The sequence below is a fragment of the Tursiops truncatus genome, chromosome 1, assembly GCF_011762595.2.
Source record: "Tursiops truncatus isolate mTurTru1 chromosome 1, mTurTru1.mat.Y, whole genome shotgun sequence".
Taxonomy (NCBI): domain Eukaryota; kingdom Metazoa; phylum Chordata; class Mammalia; order Artiodactyla; family Delphinidae; genus Tursiops; species Tursiops truncatus.
Genome location: NC_047034.1, coordinates 14,027,811 through 14,040,107, shown reverse-complemented (window position 1 = coordinate 14,040,107; position 12,297 = coordinate 14,027,811). Strand labels below are relative to the sequence as shown.

Genomic DNA, 12,297 nt, shown 5'->3' with positions numbered 1-12,297 from the left:
TCTGACCACCAGCCCTCTTCCCATACTTTAAAGAATTGCTTGGCTTTTTTCCCCATCACATTTTAACTAACATACATCCCCAGAGAGAAGAGTAACAAAGGACATTGTATTCTTAAAATTTAGTAAAATGAACAGAACCACTTTAAAAGAATTAAAGGCTGGGTGTTGATTACCAACCACCATTGATAAAATTCATCTATTATTGTAATGTACTGATGTGTAGATTAGATCTCTCCTATAATTATCTCTGATATATAGTGCTGTTGAAATGAAACATTCGCAGTCTTATGCATATCCTAATGACAATTATTTAGGGTTGCATTAAATATTAAACAGTGATTAAAACTTCTGCAAGTATCTTCCATAGCTAATCCACATGCTCTGTGAGTTGGCTTTTCTCTTACTCTGATGCAGGGCATAAAAAAGGCCCATGTTAGCTGCAGAGCTGTACATTTCATCCCGGCTTCCTCTTTACCTGACTGGTACTTGCACGTTTTAAAGATCGTATCAGCTTGCTCCCCTCCGAAACTCTTATTCAAAAAGATTTCTAGGGAAAAAAAAAGTCTCTGGATGTGAGAGGGGCATTTTTCCCAGGCTGAAAAAAGAAAGTCTGATTTTTGTGAGAAACTTAGCCATGGGATTTAAGGCAATGAGAGATGCCCCTTCACCGTCCACTCTCATCGAAGATGTAAGTGACATTAACGACTTAGAATATCAACGGAATATTACTCAGCCATAAATAAGAATGAAAATTTTGTCATTTGCAACAATATGAGTAGACCTGGAGGGCATAATGCTTAGTGAAATAAGTCAGACAGAGAAAGACAAATACTGTATGTATTCACTTATATGTGGAATTTGAAAAATAAAACTAATGAATGGATGTAACAAAAGGGAAACCGACAGATACAGAGAATAAACTAGTGTTACCAATGAGGAGACGAGGAGGGAAGGGCAAGATAGGTGAGGGGGGTTAAGACATACAAACTACTGGGTATAAAATAAATAAGGTATGTGGACGTAATGTACAGCACAGGGAATATAGCCAATATTTTATAATAACTTTATATAGAGTATAAACAATAAAAAACATCAAATCACACACAAAAATAAAACCAGGGCTTCCCTGGTGGCGCAGTGGTTGAGAGTCCGCCTGCCGATGCAGGGCACGCGGGTTCGTGCCCCGGTCCGGGAGGATCCCACATGCCGCGGAGCGGTTGGGCCCGTGAGCCATGGCCGCTGGGCCTGCGCGTCCGGAGCCTGTGCTCCGCAACGGGAGAGGCCACAGCAGTGAGAGGCCCGCATACCGCAAGAAAAATAAATAAATAAAAATAAAACCAGAATATGACTTCTATATGAAGTTGGGATTCATGTCATTTGGGGTTTTTCCAGCAGCTTAATGTTTACTGAGTACTGCAAATTAGTGTGTCCTCCTTGAGGTACCCCCGAGATGGTCAGTAGGAAGAAGGATCCTGAGAATACCCTAAGAAGCAGGAGGAATCTGACCCAGAATTTTAAAACCACCAGAGATAATCCAGAAAACAAATAATCCAGACGTGGAAAATCAAAACTGAGTTCTCAGAATCGCTTAGAAGGCAGATCTGCCATTCACAGCTGTAGATCTGTTCACCAATTAACTGGCAGCCCATCACGGTGAAAATGGGCGTGAGAGGAGAGGGAGGGAAGGGGAAGCAGAAAAGGGAACTGGGAGACTCCCCAAAGGGAGAGAGAAGTGTAATTAAGAAGAGGGCAAGGGGAACAGAAAGAAAGCGAGGAAGTGAGCACAAGGCGGTGATTATCTGGAAGAGCGAAAGCAGAAAGTAGAAGACGGAAAAGCCTGGAAGCAAAAGAAATAAAGGGAGAAAGGGAGGTGGCTGGGGCTTGAGGGGAAATTAGGGGTGTCATAATATCATAAAAATTAGGGGCATGGAAAAGAGGGGGAAGCACTTATTTGCAGCCATAGGCACTTAAGACTAACAAAAGCCCCTTTTGTTGGAAGGGAAAAGTCCCTGTTATGTAAATAGACCTTTCCCAGTGGCAGGAGACCCGCTATGAAGCAAAACATAATTGATTGGTTGAGTTTAACTGGGTGGTGATAAGATGTCTCCATGATTGATAATCTGGTGTGTAGCTGGGTTAACTTTGGCCCCGGAAGTTCCCCATGTGGTGTAAGGGAGCCTGTTTTAAGATGTCAGGTATCAGGTGAGGGGGTTTATTAGCACAGAGACCTTGATTCCATGACGTTCCTTCCTGACCTGGAAACGTTCCTGGGGAATCATTTAGCTCCAGCTGCAGAGAGAGGAGCTCAGGGCTGCTGAAAACTCGTTCAAACTCCCAAGATCTGTATTCTCCCTCGCTGTGTTAAGGAACTCTACAGCATACCAGAATTTTCCTGCTGGAGAGTATCTTGAAAGTGTATTCATTCTATACATTCCTGTTTAGGGAAGAATCGTGCCCACCCTTTCCAGACAGGTGAGCATCTTCCTTTAGTTTGGAAAGCCAGGAGGTTTGAAAATGTTCTAAAATTTCCGTGGAAACATGACTTTGTTGTCCTTGAAAAGGGTTCGTTGTAGGTAAGAATAGATATAAACGTGTCTGTCTTTTTTTCAGAAAACACTTGGCCTTTTAAAGATTCTTCCCACGAAAATCGATTTTGCCAATAATGGGTTATTTCTGCCTTGTGTCCTGAAGGTATGAAGTTCGAATTCAAGCCTGCACCAGGCTGGGATGTGCATCAGGTGACTGGACATCCATACAGACCCCTGAGGTTGCACCTCGGATGCAACCGCCTCCACATCTAGAGGTCCAGACGGCTCCAGGGGGATTCCAGCCCATGGTTTCCCTTCTGTGGACAGGACCACTGCAGCCAAATGGACAGGTTTTATATTATGAATTGTACAGAAGACAAATAGCAGCTGAGCCTGGAAAATCAAACCCAGTGCTAACCTATAATGGAAGCTCAAGCTCTTTTATGGACATGGAACTACTGCCTTTCACAGAGTATGAATACCAGGTAAGGAATGTGTGTTACCAACAACTCGCACTGGGACGGGTGTGGGTACACGTCAGCGCCTGTCTGGAAAAAAATTGCTTGCAATCTAAAAAGCCACTTAAAGAAACATGGGACTTATGTCGTTTAATAATATTCTTTAAAAAAAATTTAAGCAGTAAATGAGGGAAGAAAGGCCATATTCATTTGCCTTCTTCATTTTCTCAGTTCTTGGTCCGTGTGATATAGGCTTGTTATTCCTATGCAGATTTCTGGTGAAGTATTTTCATTTCTTATTAATGAAGTGGTTTCTACCATTAAGCTTCTCTCTGTCAGTGTTGCCTTGGCTGGAAATACTCCTTGTGAAAAGATCACTTTGAAAATAACTCAGGAATTGTACCGAGAGAAAATAAAATCGAATGGGCGAGCATCTCTAGCCCCTGTGCTCAAGACAGACATAGACTGCTGAGAAAAGTCTAGAGGAAAACAACTAACCTGTGCATGGAGATGAATTAAGTTTTGTAGGAGGACAGCCTAGAAAAGAGGACTTCGCATATCTCTGAAAAGTCAGGAATTAAGAACACTATTCTGAAGGTATTTTGAAATCAATAGAAGACTTCCGTTAGGTTTGTTTTGTTTTGCCGTCTGGGTGCATTTGCAGTTTTCTTGTAACAAGCAGCTCCAGTTCCTGTGGGGGGATGATTCCTCCACCCCGTGCTCAGCCTTGGTGGGAGTGTCAATCAATGTGTCAGGCTGTCACCTAGCCAAGTGTTGGGCACCCAAGCGCTGCTCTGCCCCTCAGACTTGCCTGGGGCCTGATCTCCAGCAAAGTGACTCAGGATTTTAAAAGGTGGAGCTAAGTCCTGATAAAATATCTCTAACATCAATCCAAAAGCTTTTCTTATCCTCACCATTTCCAAGCCTGGTTCTTCAACTGTTCTTTTAATTACATATATAGTTGTCCCTCGGTATCCAAGGGGGGTTGTTTCCAGGACCCCTGCAGACACCAAACTCCTCAGATGCTCGAGTATCTTGTATAGAATGGTACAGTATTTGCATATAACCTACGCACATCTTCCCCTATACTTCAATTCATCTCTAGATTATTTATAATACCTAATGCAATGTAAGTGCCACGTAAATAGCTGTAAATACAATGTAAACGCTATGTCAGTAGTTGCAGGCAGGCAGCAAATTCAAGTTTTGCTTTTTGGAACTTTCTGGAATCCTCTTTTCAAATATTTTGGATCCACAGTTGGTTGAATCCACGGATACAGAAGTCATGGAGAAGGAGGGCTGACTGTACCCCCAATAAATTCCCTTTGCTTAAGTCTCTTGCTTGCAGTTTCAAAGGAAACTTCCTGAATGATGCAAGCACCACGTGCCAAGCACAAGACCAAGTGCAATTTTCTAGAAGAGGAAACGGAACCTTGAACAGCTTACCATAACCAGAAATAATAAGATCACGAAGTCACCAGGAATATGGCGAGCAAATCAGTGAGGGCAGTGATTAGAGGTAACAGTTTAGACGTGAAAGGAATGTGTTTTAGGCCAGTAATGTACAGGACAAATTTCCCAATGAAGTTAGTAAGAATTGAAAATATACATTGATTCTTGAATGGTGTGGAGAAATACATAGATGTAAACCCATAATCCCTTGTTTGCAATTCCAAATCTAAAAATCTCTTTAAAAGAAGTTGTTGGGTTTTCTATCTCTCTTTTTGTTTTCGGCCAAGCTGCGTGGCTTGCGGGATCTTAGTTCCCCGTCCATGGATCGAACCCAAGCCCACGGCAGTGAAAGCGCCGCATCCTAACCACTGGACTGCCAGGGAATTCCCCAAAACAAGTTTTTATCTAGGTTTGGTACAACTCATTCAACAGCAAAACCCAGTTTAAACAAACCACACTATTTACAGCATTTATTTATCTCATTTAATATGAATAGTTATATATTTTGCTACAGAAGTATTGTATTCTATTACAAGGGCATTCTGCAGATATTACAAAATATACAGTATATGCATTTTATTAACTTTCCCAAATCTGAAAAAATTAAAAATTATTTAAAAGCACTTCAGGTCCCAAGGGTTTAGGGTAAGGATTGTGGCTTATATCATGAAGGAACAAAATATCTATTGATGCCACAGTTGGAGAAAGAATACTGTTAGAAACAGCCAGAACCTATGTGGCCACTTTTTTGTTCTTTATCATTATCTTTACAGAAAAGTATCAAGTTATCAAAGACCTTTCTATTCTCAATTGTCTAGTCCCCTTTATGAATAAAAGTGCACCGTTGTAAGAGAGCTGAATGGAATCAGCATGAAATATTTGACCTCTAACTAGACAAAACTAAGTGACCTGTGGATACTGAAAGCAAACCAGTGATTGTAGCTTCTTTGGCATCATACTGTGTCATTGGGTTAAACAATTGGCCATATCATCTGTAAAGTCTTCCCTGAGTTTTCTAAGGAATGGTAAACTCCAAGCATGTATCTTAGCTCTGTCAGTTTTCTTACTGTGGGAGGATGGAGAGAATGAAAAGTGCCCACCAGACTGAGAAGGTATCTTGAGACCAAAAATTGAGACAAGCAGCTCCGTATAATCGATGGATCAGTTTATTACACTTACGCACAGGGTGGGATTGAGCGGACAATAATCCTGAAACACTGGCAGCTGCACTCTGCACCGTCAAGGGACCAATGGGACAGTTTTATAGTTAACCTAGGGTAGGGGGTACGTGCTTGGAAACAGGACGTGCATTCCTAAGTCAAGATTTATGAATCGGTAACTAGTTTTGTGGGCCCTGAGAACATGTCAGCGAAGGTCTTCATCGTTGTTTGGGGACTAACAGATCATAGAGGCCGCCTGGTCCTAGTGATTATGAAAGAATATCTACTAACTACAAAGCCCTTGAGGCAGAGAACTGATTCACTGCACAGACTGCACAGTTCAGTCCTGGGTAGGGGCAATGGAAGGCCAGGAGGAAAGGTACGAACCCAATATGGCAACAGTGATGCTAACAGCCATACACTCACCAGAAGCTAAGGACAACCAGTTACCAAGGGACCCACATTTCAGAGGGGAGACAAGTTAAGAACCTCAGGCTATGCTCTTTTATTTTTTTTGCAGTACGCGGGCCTCTCACTGCTGTGGCCTCTCCCGTTGCGGAGCACAGGCTCCGGACGCACAGGCTCAGCGGCCATGGCTCACGGGCCCAGCCGCTCTGCGGCATGTGGGATCTTCCCGGACCGGGGCACGAACCCGTGTCTCCGGCATCGGCAGGCGGGCTCTCAACCACTGCGCCACCAGGGAAGCCCCTATGCTGTCTCTTTTGTAACTGTTACTATCAGCCCTGTGTCAGGCTCCTCCCCCATACTCACATCACCCAAATGAAATTACTTAATTTGGTTTTCACAGCAGACTGACCTCAAATTTGCATTTACTAGCTAATCCCATGTTGTTACAACATAAGAAGGATAGAGAGCAGACAAAAAAAAAAAATCTAGTCTATCAGCCCCAAAACCAAGATTTTACAGGAAATATTTTGAAAAATATAGATTAAATGCTGAAATAAATGAACTAAACTATTGGATTTATTTAGCCTGTGCAAATGCTAAGTCTTTATAGATCCTGAGTTATCTTCCCGAAGTCATTTAGGAAGTAATGTACTATAAGAATTGATTTCCCTTTAACAAAAGAACATTTTGTCTTTGAGATGAATTTGAATTGCTCTCAAACCTGTCTGAGGGTTACTTTATCCACAGGCTGCTTTTCAGAAAACACCTTTATTGTCCTAGAGTCATTGGTTCGCCCACCATATCTGTGATTTGACCCTCCTACAGAGGATTGTGTTTTTGAGACAATCCATATATTCGTAGGGGATGAAAACAAAGAACCGAGAAACTGCCCAGAGATGGAAACCTATTCATCAGAAGGATGGTGAGGACCCATGGTCGGGTAGGTGGCCGTCCACCTGGTGTGCCTGGAGGGTGTCCAATGTCCCTCCCCACACCCCACTACCTGGCCCTACGTCATTGTATTCATTTCTGGTTTTGAGTTAAATCATTGAAGATAGCTCCCAAGCATTCCCTATGTTATCGAATGGGGGAGGGTGTCCTGCTGCTCGAGGCTAACAAAATCAATTACATACAAATGTAAATAAAACGGAAAGGTGCCTTTACTCAGAATGCTGGCCATCTGGGGATGGTGGACTTAGTGTCCCCAAAAACCACCTCCAAAGATTCCGCTTGGCCATGAAAGCTTTTCAAGGGAAACAGAGAAGTTATCTCAGTTAATCATTGACATAAGGGGTCAGAGTCTTCGCCATCCCCCACTGCATGCAGGCGTGTGATCTTCCTCTAGATCTCATCTTGGTCACACAGTTTGTTTGGGAGATTACTGAAGGGGAAGGTAGGGAAGAGATCTGGTCATCTGTTAGTTACTTATTCTTCATTTCTACTTCTTTGATCTATGGAAAACAAGTTAGGCCAGGTGTTGTGTGATTAAAAGATTTGAAAGGTGTGCTTGGACGGGAGATGAGTAGAGCACGGGGCCGCCTGGTATAAAAGTTAGTTACAATATAGCTTTGCTAAAGTGACAAGAAAAGGGGCTCCTTGCTGAGGGCGGTTTCCTGCAAAGAGCAGCTTACAACCCCCACTTGTCAGACATCATTCCATTTCTATGGGATTAGGGGCAGAGGTCTATCTTCCGTAACTTTTTCATGCTGACATAGGCACCATATTCTTTTTTTTTCCTTAATTAATTTTTATTGGAATATAGTTGCTTTACAATGTTGTGTTAGCTTCTGCTGTATAACAAAGTGAACCAGCTATATGTATACATATATCCCCTCTTTTTCAGATTTCCTTCCCATTTAGTTCACCACAGAGCATTGAGTAGAGTTCCTTGTGCTATACAGTAGGTTCTCATTAGTCATCTATTTTATACATAGTATCAATAGTGTATATATGTCAAGCCCAATCTCCCAAATCATCGCCCCCCTTCCCCCCTTGGTGTCCATACATTTAGGCACCGTATTCTCAGAGTGGAAGATGTCAACATGGGTCTCTTTGCTGACAAATTTAGTTGTAGCATCTCTTTGCTGACAATTTTAGTTGTCTGCTTACATATACGGGCAGAGCAAGCTACAATTATTTTGATGCACGCAAAGATATAGATTATTATGAGCAATAACGTTAATCCCATTGTCTTGAGGCCAGTTCTTGGAATTGTGCTAGCCATAGATTCAGTACTACTCAAGATGGAGCAGTTATGTCATGGCTACAGTCTGGTCATCATGCAGTTAGCTTTTTTCCTCTGGTGGCAGTTACAGTATCTATAGAACAACTCAGGAATGTGCATCAGACACCGAGTCTATGACTCTCTTGCCCTCACCATTAACTGCTCGGTTTTGTAGTTGGAGGGTGAGGAGGCCCTGCAGGATTCTGCTCGGTTCCACCTAGTCTAAATTAATTCATCAATCTGATGACCAATGATAGAGCTCTGGGAAAAAGAATACAGCACGGATAAATTCTGCTGAACGGGAGGGTCAAGAAATACCTGGAGAAAGAGATTCTCACTGAGAGAGGGGAGAATCATTTGCTACAGAAGATCTTGGAGGCAAGGACCAGCAGATGTCACCTCACAATGACTCACACATCAGTATGGGAACTGGCATGTTTGGTGGGCAGAAGCTGTGCGATTTTACAAGCACCTTCTAAGTTTTCAGTGATACCTCAAAATTGAACGCCCTAAGGCGTTAGTAGCTCTCGGTGTTTATAGTACAAACGGATTGCCCAAAGAGCGCATTCAAAATGCAGATGCAGAGGGGTGGGATGGCAATTCCCAGAAATCTGCATTTTTAACCAGCAGCTTCGGTGGTCCACAACCTACTTTTTTGAGAAATACTGTCCCGGAGGATACAGCCATGTCACTATGCTACTTAAGCCTGATTTTCTGGTGCGGCTTTCCTAAATCAGTGTTCTCAGCCCTGACTGCACATTAGAATCACCTGGGGAACTTTAACAACATTCTGGATGCCAAGGCCCCATCCGCCTGTAGTTCTGCTTATGGGGTGGGTCCAGGCATCAATGCATTTCAAAAGGTCCCTAGGTGATTCTAATGTACAGTCAGGGCTGAGAATCACAGTCCTAAACCATCGTAAACTGATTGCCTAAGTAAGTGAAGCCAACTCCCCTCAAGTGCCTAATTTACATGATGATAATTGATGACCAACCTATTTACCTTGGTCTGTCCATGGCTTTCCTGAATCAGAGTCGTATTTATTGTTTTGGATGAAGCTGGAAAGGTAGACAGAATATATTACCTGCTAAGCTCATGTCTTCGATTCATCAAATAATTTCTTTCACTCTTCCTCCTGGATTTTATTTGGTTTTGGTTGTCATTGTTTCATTTTGTTTTGTGTCTCACTTGGGAGGCCTGGATTTTGGTTGGAAGAGTAACATTCACCATCGTTTAAAACAGGAACTTTCTAGTTTTGATCCATTTCAACACAGCTTCTACAATTCTGGGATTCTGAAGGATCAAACTCTGAATGATCAGCTTTCATAAAACGAGTAAAGATCTGAAATTGAAATCACAGAAATTTGGAGTTTTTAAAAAACTATTTCACAAGGATGAAAGGGCTGGCTTTGCAGAGTGACGCAGTGCAGGGTCTCATCAGAGAACAAACATTTGTGAATTTCAGATATAATTTTATTTACCAAAATCCTACTTTCAAACTACTCTATAAATGTGTGATTCATACATCAATGAGGTGCCTCTTTACCAAATGAAATTCTTCCCATGCACAGACCTTTTCGTTCAATGCAGATTACAGGCTAGCTGTGCAGAATACACACGCAGCAGAGTGTTTTTTTCACAGACAGTACTCATTTCTATCATCAACCCTCTCAAAATTGGAATATATACTAATATATATGATATAAAGCTCCGAATTCTATGTGGGGAAGTTTCTAATTGTTCAGCAAGAAGATTCAGACAGTGGTCCCTGCAGGTTTCAGAGACGGACCTGGGTGTGAGTCTGCTTTTATAAGAAGCTTCCGTTTTGACCTGCGGGGAGAGAGCTGAGACCGCTGAGCAGTTCTCAGTAATTGCGCATTCACATTCATACTCTCGCTGAAGGCGATGACTCACCGCGGATTTGCTCGGGCCGCCATGGCCCCCCTTTCATTGAATCCTGCTGTCAGTGACTTAATTCGTTTTCCTGAAACTTCCCCACTTTGACAGATTTTTTTCGATAAGCACCCACGCACACCCAGAGTCTCCAAAGGCTTCTGGGGTCCCGGGGCTGGACCACTGAGACCCGACAAGTCCGCCTGGGAGGAAACCCCGTGTATGACGCACTCGAGTGTGGGTCTGATCTTGGAGCTGCTGCTATGGAAAGTTCCCCAGGACGGCAGCCTGCTACTTACTAACAGACCAACGCTGGCCCCGAACAATTCAGTCTGAAGGTTTACGCGGGAGAGGATGGAGGAATGGTTGGAGGGCAGACAGTCAAGTGGGTCCTCACTGTTCCTGCCAAAAGGAGCTGTGTGGCGACTCCAGCAGGGGACAGCGGAGACGTTCTCTGTGCCAGCCCCACGAAAGGCTGCAACAGCGTGGACGACAAGCTAGAAAGGAGAAGCAGAAAAGACAGCAGCTTTTAGTCCTTTCCCCCTATTTCTGGATCCTTGAGTAAATTAACCTCCTTCAGCCTTTCCTCACCTGGGAATGGTTCACTCCAGGGCTAGATTCTGGGGGCGTAAGTGAGGGTCGCCTACAACCATATGCTTTTAAAAATTCTCATCAAACACTGGTTTCTCTTGATTGGCCTTGGTCATCTATGATTTGTAAAACCTCACAGAATATTTTCTGACCCTAAGCGATTTGATTTTCTAACAGTTTTTAGCTTTACGTTGGATCAAAGCAAGTGACTATATAAACAACAGAGTCCTACTGTGTAGCACAGGAAACTATGTTCAATGTCATATGATAAACCATAATGGAAAAGACTATGAAAAAGAACACATATATGTATAACCGAATCACTTGGCGGTACAGCAGAAATGAACACAACATTGGAAATCAACTGTACTTCGATAAAATTTTTTTTAAAAAAAGCAAGTGAGGGTATGAGACCAGCTTCATACACTGATAGTCGTGTCATTATCCACCACCAAAATGGATATATGGAAGGATCAGTAGCGGTGTTTCTGAAACCTAATTTATTTATGTACTAATAAATTTATTGAATGAATTAGAAGTATATTATAAAATATAAATGTAAATAAATAATAAAACTAATTTTTTTAGTTTACTAAATAAGAGTCCCACTTAGACCCTCGAGAAAACCTACATCATCAGTAAGGTGTCAGGACTATTTCTCTCCAAGTGAAAGCCAACTTTCCCTTAAATGGAAGAGAATTGTTTCTGCTCACCTGTCTGGGAAAGGGACTAAAGAAGTTCCTTGAAACCAAGGAAAAGGTGCAAACACTTTTTTCTCTCTCAAGAATCCCTCTGGGAGCCTGAGATGCAGGATTTGACACTGTTGGATTCATTCCTTCTCTCCTTCCTTCACCTCAGGTTGCCGTGTTTTGGCTTCATTTTTTTTGTTTTTACATCTTTATTGGAGTATAATTGCTTTACAGTGTTGTGTTAGTTTCTGCTGTACAACAAAGTGAATCAGCTCTATGTATACATATATCCCCATATCCCCTCCTTCTTGAGCCTCCCTCCCACCCTCCCTATCCCACCCCTCTAGGTGGACACAAAGCACCGAGCTGATCTCCCTGTGCTATGCAGCTGCTTCCCACTAGCTATCTATTTTACATTTGGTAGTGTATATATGTCCATGCCACTCTCTCACTTCATCCCAGCGTACCCTTCCCCCTCCCCGGGTCCTCAAGTCCATTCTCTTCATCTGCGTCTCTATTCCTGCTCTGCCACTAGGTTCATCAGTACCATTTTTCTAGATTTCATATATATGTGTTAATATACAGTATTTATTTTTCTCTTTCTGACTTACTTCACTCTGTGTGACAGACTCTAGGTCCATCCACATCACTACAAATGACTCAGTTTCGTTCCTTTCTATGGCTGAGTAATATTCCATTGTATATATGTGCCACATCTTCTTTATCCACTCATCTGTCGATAGACATTTTGGTTGCTTCCATGTCCTGGCTATTGTAAACAGTGCTGCCTCATTCTATACCAGACTCTCTCCAGGCATCAGAGAAAATGAGTACCCCAGCACTGCGTGATTCCACCCTTCTCTGTGCTTTGGTTTCCTTGTCTTTAAAATGTCG

General features: G+C 42.6%; 1 protein-coding gene across 1 annotated transcript in view; it reads left to right on the top strand.

Annotated features, from left to right (window-relative positions):
* The window catches only part of USH2A (usherin), a 784,083-nt gene that overhangs the window by 702,731 nt on the left and 69,055 nt on the right, over positions 1 to 12,297 (top strand). Inside the window, exon 63 of the mRNA XM_019920609.2 lies at positions 2,692 to 3,013. Within this exon, the coding sequence (XP_019776168.2) occupies positions 2,692 to 3,013 (322 nt within the window). The remainder of the gene's footprint in view (positions 1 to 2,691; positions 3,014 to 12,297) is intronic.